This window comes from Dasypus novemcinctus, chromosome 9 (genome assembly GCF_030445035.2).
Source record: "Dasypus novemcinctus isolate mDasNov1 chromosome 9, mDasNov1.1.hap2, whole genome shotgun sequence".
In the NCBI taxonomy this organism is placed as follows: Eukaryota; Metazoa; Chordata; class Mammalia; order Cingulata; family Dasypodidae; genus Dasypus; species Dasypus novemcinctus.
In genome coordinates, this window is record NC_080681.1 from 38,229,471 (window position 1) to 38,244,582 (window position 15,112).

Genomic DNA, 15,112 nt, shown 5'->3' on the forward strand with positions numbered 1-15,112 from the left:
TTGGAGGAAAAAAAAAAAAAAAAGAAAAGAGGGGGAGAAAGAACAAGAATGAACTTTTTGAAATTAAAAATATGAAATCAGATATAAATTGTTAAAGGAGTCAATATCTCCCAGAAAGAAGGAAAAGGAAAACTGACAGAAAACAACAGACAAAAGATAAGAAAACCAGAGGATCAATCCAAGAACTTCAACTAGTAAGAGAGAAGAACACCAGAAATGGAGGGGAGGAAATTACCAAATAAATAAGAAAATTTCCCAGGTCTGAAGCACCCAAGTTTTCAAACTTAAGGTGTCAATAAAACCCACTACAAATAAAAAAACCAGCCACACTAAATGTACCCACAGTGAAATTTCAAGACCCTGGAGAGAGAAAATCTTAAAATATTTTAGGAAAAAAAAGATCACAAAAAAAGATTAGAAATTGGAGACAAAGAATTGTCACCATAACCCTGCAGATAGATAACAATTCACAATTCTTCAAAATTCTTAAGGAACACGATTTCCAACCTAGAATTCTATATGCCAAGTGCAAATGTAGAATTAAGATATTTTCTGACATTAAAGACTTAGAAAACGTTCACTCTCACCCTTTCTTCAGCATGTAAATGGAGGATATGATCCTAACAAAATGAGGAAGTAAAGCAAGAAAGATGAAGGAGTGATCTAAGGTTCAAGTGATCTAACCCACAAAAATGGGATTCTCAGGATGATGGTGGAGTCCCATGATGAAAACTGTGTCAACCATTTAAATTGGAGCAGAGGGAAGTGGATTTGGCCCAATGGATACGGTGTCCGCCTACCACATAGGAGGTCCGTGGTTCAAACCCCCGGCCTCCTTGACCCGTGTGGAGCTGGCCTGTGCACAGTGCTGATGCATACAAGGAGTGCCATGCCACACAGGGGTGTCCCCCGTGTAGGGGAGCCCCACGCACAAGGAGTGCGCCCCGTAAGGAGAGCCACCCAGTGCAAAAGAAAAGTGCAGCCTGCCAAGGAATGGCGCTGCACACACAGAGGGTTGACACAACAAGATGACGCAACAAAAACAAACACAGATTCCTGGTGCGGCTGATAAGGATAGAAGCGGTCACAGAAGAACACACAGTGAATGGACACAGAGAGCAGACAACTGGAGGGAAAGGGGAGAGAAGTAAATAAAAAATGAATCTTTAAAAAAATAAAAAAATTGGAGCAGAATGTCCTCTCCGGGGGTGGGGGGTGGGGGGGTGGGGGTGGGAGGGGAAGAAACTGATTACCAGACAAATTTGCTTAGATAGAAGTTGAGTTTCAGAGTCCTTCTGTAAAACTTCGGGGATAAATGATAGGTACATAGAAGACTGAGCAAAGCAAAACAAAACAAAAACCAAAATAAATATGCAATTATAGCCCAAAGAACGAAAAAGAAAATGGTACCAAAAAGGAAATGTAATTATAGTTCAGAATATGGGTCATTTATAAACAATATTTATATATAGTCATAATAATATAAACATGATGGCAGACTTGGCCCAGTGGTTAGGGCATCCGTCTACCAAGTGGGAGGCCCGCAGTTCAAACCCTGGGCCTCCTTGACCCGTGTGGAGCTGGCCCACGCACAGTGCTGATGCACGCAAGGAGTGCCATGACACACAGGGGTGTCCCCCCGTGTAGGGGAGCCCCACGCGCAAGGAGTGCGTCTCATAAGGAGAGCTGCCCAGTGCGAAAGAAAGTGCAGCCTGCCCAGGAATGGTGCCACACACACGGAGAGCTGACACAACAAGATGATGCAACAAAAAGAGACAAAGATTCCCGTGCCGCTGACAACAACAGAAGCAGACAAAGAAGATGCAGCAAATAGACACAGAGAACAGACAACAAGGGTGGGGGGGGGAGGGGAGAGAAATAAATAAATAAAATAAATAAATCTTAAAAAACAAACAAACATGAATTATTGATTTAATCTAACTATTTGGGAGAATAAGAATAGGAATATATATATATATACGGGTGGTTTGAGAGTTAAATTCCAACTTTGTTTAATGTGATGTCGATAATTTTTGAAAATAAGAAGCCAATAGTAAGAATCCTTTGAATTCTTTTCTAATAATCTTGTCTTCTATCCTACTTCAGACTCTCACTCTGATGTCATACCATCATACCAATTACCTCAGTCATCCCAGTCTCAACTGTTTGCATCATTCTCTCTGACCATCACTAACATCCCAGCTTACTCTCTCTAATTCCTCAACATCAATGATACTTCAATCCCAATATTATTCCCAATCCATTAATCCTACTACCTTTTCTACCTTTTTTACTGGCTCTCACTTCCATTATGTCCTCTAGTCCCTACTATCCCAGAGATTAGACAACATTTTTTACCACTCTGCTTTTAACTGCATTGAAACCTGATAAAATTGTTCTAAGTTTCATTTCTAAGGACAGAGCCCGCCTCTATTTCTAATACTGATTAAGAATTTTCTCTATTCTCTGAGGTTATTCAAAAGGATATGTGAAAAAGAAGGGGTTAGATTAGGAGCTTAATGTACCATCCTGTCTTTTATTTCAATCTCTGATGGGAAGATGCAACTTGAAAACAGGAAGGCTGAGGGATTTCAGGGAAAAAGATATTTTACAGCTTGCATATTTAATAAGGAAATACAAGAAGGATAATCACGATAAGAATAAAAAGAACACAAAACTGGTAGTCAGTAGACTTCAAAAGAATATTGAATTGTACCTTGGGCTAGTTACTTAATCCCTGGGCTATAACGTCCTTATCTGTAAAATCCAAGGGGCTGGATTGCATTAGCAATTTTCAAGTCGTTTTTTTTTTTTTAATTCCATTGCCATTTTACACAGAACATCACAACAAAACAAAACAAAAGGCTGGGGTATCTCTGGAACTGCTTGGCTATCCCTCTTTACATATTACCCCTCTAGAGTGCCTCGTGAGAAAATTCTGCAGAACCCGAAAGCTCCCAGGAATATAATAAATCATTTCTAAAGCACCTTACAATTCTTAAAAAAAAAAAAAAAAAAAAAATCCCATGAACCTCTGTATCTTGAAAAAGACAGAAACAGTACAGATACCTTAGATTTAGAATGCCATAAAAGCAAAACTTGACATTTGAGGCAAAATGTTAGATGTGAACATGTCAGCTTAAAGTGAGCATTCCCTGGAAACAGTATACATTACATATAAGTGATAAAATATTAAAAAGCACATGAAAAAGTAAAATGTACTATGTAAAGTAAAGGAGTTAACATCACAGGGAATGTGGTCTCTGGCTTAAGAGAAGTTAATAATTAAATTATATCAGGACCCTAGAAGGTTGAGGATGAATAGCTTTATTTAGTTATTCAGTGTTGCCCAAGTTTCAAAGGGAATATAACCCCAGAGTAGAAAGAATGCTTGATGCCACAGAGAAGAAAATAATTTTAGATGAAGATTATAAGTGAAAGTAAAGAACAACCAATGAATTTTTATCACAAGTTTTTCTACTTTTCTCAGCTTGCGGCTTAGGTAATTTAAAAACTGTTTCCTCTCTTCCAGGATTTCATCAATTTCTATGTTGCTATCTTCCTATCTTATTTAAATTCCCATGGAAAAAGAACATCATTTAGAAGTTAGGATACTGAAGGTCTAGTCCCAGTTTTAAGTTTTATTAATATCCAACTAACCTGATTCTCAGTTTCCTCAAGTATAAAATGATAGCAAGACAAATAGTTACCTTTACGTGCTCTTTTAAATATAAACACTTAACAGAATGTTTTAGTTTCCTAGGCTGTTTCAAGCAAATACTATGAAATGACTTGTTTTAAACAATGAGAATTTATTTGCTTATGGTTTGAATCCAGGAAAACCAAGTCAAGGCATAAGCAAGGCAATGTTTTCATCTGAAGACTAACTGCTGCTGATCCTTGGCTCATCAACCACATGGAAAGGCACATGGTAGCATTTCTCTTCTGTATTTCATTGATGTACGCTTCTTGCTTCTGTAGCTTTTTCTCTGTATTAATTCCATTTATAAAGGACTCTACTAATAAGATTAAGACTCATCCAAATTGAGGTGGGTCACCCCTTAACTGAAATAGCCTCATCAAACCATACTACTTATAGGTTCACACTCACAGCTATGAATTACCTTTAAGAATATGTTTTTTTGGGGTACACAGAATTCCAAACCAACATACTCTACCCTCTGGACCCCAAAAAGACATGTTCTTTCTATGTGCAGAATACATTCATCCCATCAAAACATGCCAAAAGCCTTAGTCATTTTAGAAATAATACTTAGTACAAAATCTTATCAAAATCAGTTATAGGTGTGGTGTGTCCTGGGGAACAATTTTCCTCCATCTGTAGACCTCTGCAACCTAGAGAACAAGTTAACTGCTTTCACTATACAAAGTAGGGACAGGCATAGTACAGATACTTCCATTTCCACAGTGAGAAATTAGAAGGAAAATGGATCATGAGTCCCAAACAACGCCAAAACCCAGCAGGGCACATTTCATTAGATTTTGAAGTCTGAGAGTCATCTATGGCATAATATTTTGTGCTATGGGACTGATGGAGCGGCACCCCTCCAAAGTGCTCATGCAGCAGCCATGATTTCTCCAAACATTGGGGTGAAGGCTCCAATCTCTCCAAGCATCTGGATGGTGGCCAAACGCTCCACAATCCTCAGGGCACAGGCTCCAACCTCAGAACACTGGAATGGCAGCACTCTTTCTGAAAAATGGTGTGGAAAGCCTGCCCCCTCCAAGTGCCAGGGCAGACCCACCCTTTCCACACATAGGTGGGCTTACTCTCCTGGCCCAAGAGGATATCTTTGGCCCAGACTTCAGCTTCCACGGATCTGTACTTGAAGTGATTTTTTCCTTAAATCTGTTCCTTTTTTGTCCAGGCTGGCAGCTGTTCCATTCATATGGATCCCGCAAAAGAAAAACAACCTGTCGGTTTTACATGTAGTTCACAAGAGTCCAAACCACCAGACAAGTAAACTTTCCACAAATCCTTCTGGGATAATTCCATTTCCAATTTTGACTTCCATGGAAATTGCTAACTACTTCCATGATCAGTTAAACCCTCACATGGAACACTACTTTATGGGGACTCTCTTTCCGGAAGCTCAGAATTTTCCAAATCATCAATTTCTGGTTTCTTTGTGCCCAGGAGTTCAGTTCTCAGCTTATCCTTTTCCTCTGGTACTTACTTTAACCTGCAAGGAGAAATCTGGCTACATTTTCCACACTCAGTTTGGAGATCTCCTTAGTTGAATAACTAGATTCATCACTCTTTAAATTCTACCTTCCATCTGACATCAGATCTAAATTTTGCCAAATTCTCTGCCACTTTATAATAAAGATTGCCTTTCCTCCAGTTTCCAGTAACACATTCATCATTTTCTTCCAAAGCCTCATCAGAAGTATCTTTAGCATCCATTTTTTTTCTACCAAGTCTCTTCTGAGCAATCTAGGCCTTTCCTCTTGAGTGCCTCAAAATTTTCCAAGCTTCTACCCATTATCCAATTCCAAAGCCATTTCCACATTTTTCTTATTTGCAATAGCAGCACTGCATTCCAGGTACCAAAATCTGTTTTGGTTTCCTAGGCTGCTCTAAGGAAATACCATGAAAAGGGTTTACTTAAAGAATGGGCATTTATTAGTTTACAGTTTTGAGTATATGAAAATGTCCAAATCAAGGCGATACTTTCTTCCTGAAGACTGACTACCAGCAATCCTTGGCTCCTCTGCCATAAGACAAGGCACATGGTGATGCCTGCTGCGATCTTCCTTCTCTTTCTAGTTTTGTTGATTTCAGCTTGTTGATTCCTGTGGCTTTCTCTTCCTCTCACTCTATCATTCCGTTTATAAAGGAATTCAGTAAAAGGATTAAGATACATCCTGAATGAGGTGGGTCACACCTTAACTGAATATGACTTCATCAAAAGGTCTTAAAATGGCATCACACCCACAGAAATGAATTAACTTTAAGAAAATGCTTTTGCTGGGGTACATAAGTTCCAAACCAACACACACAATAACGTGGATAAAAGAGAAAACTTCTAGCCAGTCAGTTTCCCTCTAACACTTGTAGCATACATAGAGGAACAATAATTCTGTCTCTTAAGTTAATTTTGTTCATATCCTACTTCAAAAATCCTATAATTACTTTAAATAGGTTCTTAAATGAAACAAAATTACATTCAAACAATTAATTCTCTCATACCTAAATGCCCTTTCATTATACTCAAATTCATAGTCAAATAGCATCAAATCCAAGGATGAAGAAGGGACTAATACCACTGAGTGGCTGTAATGTGCCAGGTACTACAAGGCATTTTATATATTACTGAAGTTTTTATCCTAACAGCACTATGAGCATATTTTTATTCCCATTTTAGGTATAGTAAAATGAACATTCCTAAGTAAGGTTATATAACTTGCCCAGTATCACACAGCTATGAGTAGCAGATGCACTAATAACTAAATCTTTCTAGTTTCAAAGCTAATGTTACAGCAAACCTATTATCCACATAAAAAATGACTGGAAACAAGAGGTTACGCTTATGCATGTCTCAGCAGGAACTCATTGACTGCCAAGGTAAAAATTCTCTCAAACAGTGGGGCTCCTAAAGGCTCTGGAGATATCCAGACACTATAGGCAGGGCAGACAGCTCAGGAGTTTGGCACCCTGTCAATGGGGACTACTTTGGAATTTATGCTCCCCACTGTGACAGAGTTGGACTCAATAGTGGTTTACTTACACATGGCTTTTCTGTCCCTTCTATTTGAACCTGTAGTCAGTAGTAGAGCTGACAGGTGTATGTCCAAGACACTTAAATCTTTGGGTTTTCCATGTACCAGTTAGGCTCTGAGTCTCAAAAGATTTGCAACACCTACCCTCCAGTTCATTGGACTCATTCAGGACAACTAATAAGGAGATGATGACTGACAACAACCATCTCAAGGAACAAGGTCTGCAACAGCAAGCAAGACAGTCCCATCTATCTGCCCCATTGTATCTAAGCCCCCTCTCAATTAGAGGTGGAGTGGGTATCACTATCCCTGAATCCTCAGGATTAGTTAATGAACAGTGGGCTAGAGTACACTTACAATTGTTCTACTGTAGACTTGTTGTGATCCTAGCAATGGAAGAACTCTTATAATTGATATAGAGGCAGTGGCCACTGGAGGGTGAGGAGAGGGAGAGGGAAAAATAGGTGTAATTTGGGGGCACTTTCAGGACTTGGGAATCGTCCTGAATGACAATGCAATGACAGACACAGGCCACTGTGTATCTTTTAAAAACTTACAAAAATGTGCAGGAGAGAGTAACAATCAAAACTATAATCCATGCTTAGTGGCAATGCTCCAAGATGTATTCATCAATTGTGGCAAATGTACCACACTAATGAAGGATGTTGATGAGGGAAAACGTGGCAGGAGTAGGGAGTGGGGCATATGGGAAATCCCTATATTTTTTTATGTAACATTTATGTAATCTAAGTTTTTTAAAAAAATTAAAAATTATATTTAAAAAATGACTAGGAACAGAAAGAAACATTTTATGGTCATAAATATCTAATTTCAGACGATTTAGAAAGAAGACTCAAATATAGCAGTACATGAAGATAATGCCTATATATACTAACAACCCAACTGTATTTCTCTTTCCGGTGTACCTGACGGAATTTTATCAGTCTAATTTATAGTATATGACAAATTCGGTTCTTCTTATGCCCTCTAGGAGAAAATACAGAGATGAAAAAAATCTTAGAAATGTAACTTTTATCTGATATAAGAGTTCCATTAAAGTCTCTCACACAAGTTGCCTGTTGGACCTTATTAAAAGAGAACTTATTATTTCCTATAGGAGTGAATTTATCAGCGTATTATTTTTCCTTGTGTTGGAATGAAATCTGTCATCCATTGACTTCTGATTTGTCCTCCACAGTCAGAAAGGATACAGTTAATCTAAAGAAGAAACATGTAGCATACAGGTCATAGTTTGCCTGTTCATCAAGCATTTAGCACACATTACTACTTGATCAGTGTACTATCTTCTGAAAATCAGGACCTTCCCCAGGAAACTTCCTTAACAATGAGCTCCAGAAAGTTACTACCATTCGATTAGAGTTGACACACAAATTGATACTTCAATACTGTCCCTAGACTAAGTATTTTTCCACTGTTCCTCCTTTTAACTTCTGACAGTTACCAAATCTTTGTTAAATCTCCTTCAATAGGCTTAAAATCCCGCTTTCCTTCAATTGTAATGTAATTTTCATCATCTCACTATTCTATCAGGTCATCACTGTACAATCTTATATAACGAATGCTCTAGGTGTGACTTAATCCAACTCAGTTTTTTCTCTCTCCTTGGCAAATCTTTCTTTCTTCTCCTGTTCCTCAGATACCGCTTAAAAGTTGACAGACATAACAACTAGACAGAAATTAACAAGGAAGCAGAGAACTTGAGCAATGTGATAAATGAGCTGGATCAGAACACTGTATCCCAAAGCAACAGGTTATATTCTCAAGTGCTCATGGATCTTTCTCTAGGATAGATCACAGGTTGGGCCACAAAACAGTCTAAATAAATTTAAAACGACTGCAATTATACAGAGCACCTTCTCTGGTCATAATGGAATGAACCTAGAAATCAATAATAGGTGGAAAGGGAAAATCTGCAAATCTATGGAGGCTAAACAATACACTCCTAAACAATCAGTGGATATAAGAAGAAATTGCAAGAGAAATTAGTAGGCATCTTGAGATGAATAAAAACAAGAGCATAACTTATCAAAACATATGGGATACAGTGAAGAGAGTGCTCAGAGGGAAATTTATAGCCCTAAATGCCTTATTAAAAAAGAAGAACGAACTGAAATAAAAAACCTAACTGAACACCTGGAGAAACTAGAAAAAGAACAGCAAACCAATCAAAGCAGGCAGAAAGAAGGAAATAACAAAGATTAGAGAGTGTGGTATTTGGTGTAAAGATAGATAAATGGAACAATGCAGAAGAATAAAGAGTTCAGAAACCAAACAACAACAACAAAAAAACCCCACAAAGATTAGAGCAGAAATAAATGAAATTGAGAAGAAATAAAACAATAGAGAAAATCAGCAAAGCCAAAAGCTGGTTTTTTTAGAAGATCAATAAAATTGACAAAGCTTTACTTAGCTCGATAACAAAGAAAAAAAAGAGAGAAGATACAAACAAACAAAATTAGAAATGAAAGGGGTGAAGTTACAACTGACCCCACAGAAATAAAAAGGATCGTTAAGAGGATATTACGAGAAACTGTATGCCAACAAATTAGACAACCTAGATGAAATGGACAAATTTCTAAAAAGGCACAAACAACCTAAATGGACTACACAAGAAATAAAGGAACTCAACAAACCATTCACAAGTAAAGAGATTGAATCAGTCATCAAAAATCTTCCAATAAAGAAAAGTCCAGGACCAGGCGACTTCACAGTTGAATTCTACCAAACATTTTGAGAATAATTAATATTGATCTTATTCAAACTCTTCCAAAAAAGTGAAAAAGATGGAAAATTACCAAATACATTTTATGAAGCCATCATCACCCTAATCCCTTCAACTGTCTTCCAATTCATAGCCTATAAAGTCCCTAATAATCTGGTACCTACCTACCTCTGCTCTTCTCCTATTTTTGGCTACAATGAGCTTTCTCCTACCTCAGGCAGGTTGCACATTTTATCTCCTCTGCTGAAATCACTTTTTCCTTGGATCTTTGCAAATACAATAATTTTTCATTTTCACCCACCAGTTCTCAGGCCAAATGTAGCTCTTCAAAGAAGCTTTCTTAATTACCCTATCTAACGTATATCACCTCCCCACCCAATCCCTTAAACCAGTTTCCTTCATAACACTTGTAGATTTTTAAAAACTTGTTTATTGTTTATCTCCCCTCATTAGAATATAGGTTCATAAGTATAGTAACTTTATCTATTTTGATAAATAATCACCAGCATCTAGAATAGTGCTTGGCACAGAAGATAAAATAAGTAATTATGCAGCCTAATAGTTCCATTGCAGCAAGGAGTTCTTTTATATTATCTCTGTAAACCCAATACTGTATAAATTGCCTGGCACATATAAGGTGCTCAATAATTATTTGTGGGCATCTTATCTACTTAGATGGTGTTTTCTATGATTTCTAAGCAGATGACTTCTCTATTCACTTAACCAGTTCTGCCCTCATATCATTATTTAATTGCTAAAAAATAGCTAAATTGAACTCATTCCTCTCTAAAATTAATCTTTCCTAACTTTTGTGAAATCATTGTCATACTGATTTTTCCTTCACTTTCCACATACATCCCTTTATTCCTACTGCCACATTTTAGTTCAAGCTCTCATCATCTTATAGTTGTACTACTGAGGTAGCTCCCTACCAATTTATAGGCCTTTAGTCAATTCTCCTTCAAACCCATCCTTCATACAAATTGCAAGATCAAAATTTTTGATACACCTCCTGCCATCCCCACTACCAGTAAGTCTAAACAGCTTCGCCTAGCATTCAAGGTCTTAATATATTTTTAAATGAAAACCATCAAAATAGAGATATATTTTGGAAATGAGGTGGTGGACTCTTAGACAGTTGTGGACGTAATGGTAAAGACTGCAATTAATCAGATAAATAGTGAAAATGCATTGAAATCTAAGTTCTTTGTGGGGAACCTTGATAAACCTTGATTATATTATTCACTGCTAATCTACCACCTGGAACAAAGTATATATCAATGAATATTTGTTGATTAAATGAATGAATCATATTTAATGATTAAATGAATGATGCTAGACCAGAGAATGAATGAGGGGTAAAAGTAGTATTTTATGAAGATCAGTCTGGTAGTCAGACACATGGAAGTCAATTAGTAGATTACTTTAGTAAAAATAGCTGAAATCAACAAATTCTTACCACTCGTTTAAGATTTTTACATGGATTTAATCCTAACACATCCTCAGTAAGGAAGACAGTATTAAAAATAAGGAAATTGGTATACAGAAAAGGTTAAGTATTTTGCTCAAGTATATTCAATGTATAAGTAGCAGTGCTAGTATCTGAACCAAGAAAAGTAATGATAGGACCTGAAATAGGATGCTGGTTGTAAGGATAGAAAAACATTTTAAAAGTAGAGGCAAGAGCAGTGATCACCAAAACATTTTCACAGCTCACATCATCATTAAGCACTGTGAACCTGCTTTCACTAATACATGCAATTTTTAAAATGACAAATATATTATCAATTTAAAAACTAAATGATAAAAGCCTAATTTCTTTCCTATTTTTTTAGATATTTTAATATTTTCTTCCCACATCCCAATGGATACACTAGCATCTAAAATAATAGTGTCATGGATCTGAATCTACTGTGGACCAAGATAAATTCTGATGAGTTTTACAGCCACAGATTGGACCCTAGTCAATTGTATCAGTGACGAAAGTCACTAGAACACAAAGGGCTTGGTGACTGTGACTGAGTATAATCACTCATTTAAAATCCAGCTTTGAGAATACAACCTATAAATAGTGGGTTAGAAGACTCACCTTAGTTGTTAGATAGTGTGTTATTTTTTTTTAAGTATATTTCACTATTAGATCTCACCTTGCATTCAACCTTTAGATTAACACCAACCAAATCAAAGTTACTACAGTAAACTGATATTCACCTGTATCATAAAGTAGATTTATGAATAACTCATCATATCATAAATGTGAAAGATACTTAAGTTCTTCCTTTATTCTGTTAATAAAACAACTTAATGAAAAGTTTCTTCAAAATAAAACTTAGATACAAAATGAAAATTTAAGTAAAAAGTTTATCATCTTACCCTGTCTAGTTCCAGTGTAAACTTCTGGTCCCATGACTGATTGGAAATGGGTTTCCAGCTAGTTTGCCCAACCACAGTATTATCTAGCTTCAAAACAGCACAAACATCATCTGCAATGAAAATTTATTAACTTGCTTAACAATTTTAAAGTACCACTGTTAAATAGCAAAAAGTCTCATGACTCTTCAAAAAAATAAAGATTTTCATAATCAATACTGAAGCCTTGGAATCTAAAATGGCTAGGTATATTTAAACATAGTGACATGTCTGAATTGTCCTTGGTGTTGGATAAAAACACAATAACTATTTTGCTTCTACTAGAATGGAGCTGAAAGACAAACAAGTGACCAGTACATGCATTCCACATTATCTATATATATGTGTGTGGGTGTATATGTGTATATCGGTATCAGTTATTCACTTTTTCTTCTCTAGAACTACAATTATAGAGCTTGTTGCCTTAAACAATTCTTTATTTTCATATTTTTTCCTAATGCCTCTCTATACTTGGGAAAGCACAGACATCTCACCTTTGTACTCTATACTAGGTTGAATTGTCTTTCTCTCTCACACACACATACACACCCCAGTTATACATTTATATCATAGTTTATAATTATACTTTAGTGTTTCATGACCCTCTTGCAATATACTGCTCCCCACCCCATTTCAGTTTATTGTTAGGATACTGGCCTACTATTCCAGTAAACATGTTTGGTAGAGTGGCTAAGTGCTATTATCAAAATTTCACTGATAGTTTGGAAATGTCACAAAAGTATTCAAAGAATCAAAATATGATCATATAAGAAGTAAAAGTCTTATAGCCTCTGTAAAACCTTTAGGTTGGCACAAAGACAGATGATTAATATTTTACTCAATTCAAGCTACATGCCATTCAATTTTCTAATGTATTTTCAATAAAGTAAATTTTGTTGCCTTTTGCTTCCCCAACATTATAGCTCTGAATATTTTAAAATTAATTTTTGTAAATCAAAATTTTAAAGTTTTTGTCCAACAGTGACTCTTCCCATTGTTTTCTGTCCCCATTGCTAAGTCCCTTATATTGGCCTTTAAACTTGTTAATTAATTTATTTAAAAAATCAGATTACTGAACTGGACAAGTCATCAGTTTTTAGGAGATTTCGACTACTTCCACTTTTACATTTACTCGTTCTGCTCATGAATGATGATCTGGTTTCACTTGGACTCCAACCAGGTAGTGCAACCGATGTAGCTTTTGATCGTCCAGGGACATTCTCTAGGATATCTTGGCAGCCCATAAGACGAACTTCCAAAGTACCTTTTGGCATAAACAAATAATACATAAGAATATATATTTTTTTAAGATTTATTTTTATTTATTTCTCTCCCCTCCCCCCCACCCCCGCCTCAGCTGTCTGTTCTCTGTGTTCATTCTCTGCTTCTGTTGTCAGCGGTACGGGAATCTGTGTCTCTTTTTGTTGCGTCATCTTGCTGCGTCAACTTTCCGTGTGTGCTGGCGCCATTCCTGGGCAGGCTGAGCTTTTTTTCATGCTGGGTGGCTCTCCTTACAGGGCGCATTCTTTGCACATGGGTCTCCCCTATGCGGGGACACCCCTGCATGGCACGGCACTCCTTGCATGCATCAGCACTGTGAGTGGGTCAGCTCCACACGGGTCAAGGAGGCCTGGGGTTTGAACTGCGGACCAATCATGTGGTAGATGGACGCCCTATCCATTGGGTCAAGTCCACTTCCCAAGAATATTCTTAATATATAGAACTAATTTTGTCTCAGTTACATATTCAGAAACAGAAAAAAATGATCTGCTAAAAGAACAAAAACTCTTCTCTAATAAGGATTTGTGAGGTAACTATCATCTTTCCTTATTAATTAGAGAAACCCAACAAAAACTCTTAATTAGGTCAACCATAGGAAATTTTATAGAAAAGAACAGCACTTGCAAAAGTTGTCTGTAGGGCATAAAACAAAACAAATTATATAAACTTCTTGTGCATCTAAATACTTGTTTCTACTTCTATTACATGGAAGAATTACAAATTTATGTGGCTAATACAGAAACTAAATAATTATAACTATTGCAATAAACACACAGAAATTAGAAACAAGGAAATCTGACTACGTGAATAACAGTTATGTTTAATAACAATGTAGTTAACATAAAAAGGCCTTTACAGGCTTTTTTCCCCCCAGAAATAAACTGGTTCTTGTTTACCATGACTTTAAAATGCTGTTTGACCTAAAGTAAGGGGGAAATGGAAAGGAGAAATGAGTTTATATGGCTACGAGTTTCTAAAAAAGAGTCTGGAGGCTGGCAGAAGGTTTGCCCTCATGCACAACTGAGCAGAGTCAGAGAGACAGATAAAGCAGATACAACCCCCAGATATTAGTTCCTTTGAGGGCTAAAGAGACCCATGGGAGTTATGGTCATGGCCGATGGGGTTAACTACCAGGGCAGATGGCCCCTCTTTGGAAATGGTGTTTATGTGTGATGAATCTGGACTCAGATGGGATCTCCCTTCATAAGACTTTCATGCTAATGTGCTGGAGGTGCAGTTAATGTTGGGGTTTAAGATATATTTAGGGGATTTGAATCTCTGGACTGACAATGTGATAGCCAGATCCTGAGCCTCAACAGACTCCAGCACCTACAATCTGATTTATTGGACTTACCACACTCAGCTAAGATGGAGGTGAAGAAGGACAACCACCACACCATGGAGCCTAGAGTGATTACAACTGAAAATGGGAGGATTGCATCCAGCATCCAGGTGGAATCTGAGCCTCCTCTTGACATAAAGGTGCAATGGACACAACCAATCCAGTGTCCACATAGAAGAGGTGGCATTGGATTGGGAAAAGTGGACATAATGGACAAAGGGTATGGGGAAAGGCAGGAAGAGATGAGAGGTGGAGGCGTCTTCGGGACATGGAGCTGCCCTGGATGGTGCTTCAGAGGTAATCACCGGACATTGTAAATCCTCACAGGGCCTACATGATGGAATAGAGGAGAGTATGGGCCATGATGTGAACCAATGTATATGAGGTGCAGAGGTGCCCAAAGATGTACTTACCAAATCCAATGGATGTGTCATGATGATGGGAACGAGTGTTATTGGGGGGGGGAGAGGGGGGGTGGGGGGGTGGGGTTGAATGGGACCTCACATATATATTTTTAATGTAATATTATTACAAAGTCAATAAAAAATAAAAAAATTAAAAAAAAATTGATATTAGGTTTTCATTCTAATAGT

The 15,112-nt window shown here is 37.2% G+C and overlaps 1 protein-coding gene across 3 annotated transcripts in view; it reads right to left on the reverse strand.

Moving 5' to 3' along the window:
- PKN2 (protein kinase N2) overlaps positions 1 to 15,112 on the reverse strand; it is a 193,418-nt gene that overhangs the window by 36,030 nt on the left and 142,276 nt on the right. For all 3 annotated transcript variants that reach the window (XM_004483583.4, XM_058303216.1, XM_058303215.2), the window contains exons 7-8: positions 12,975 to 13,160; positions 11,861 to 11,970 (exon numbers count right to left, since the gene is read on the reverse strand). In XM_004483583.4, coding sequence (XP_004483640.1) covers positions 11,861 to 11,970; positions 12,975 to 13,160 — 296 coding nt within the window. The remainder of the gene's footprint in view (positions 1 to 11,860; positions 11,971 to 12,974; positions 13,161 to 15,112) is intronic.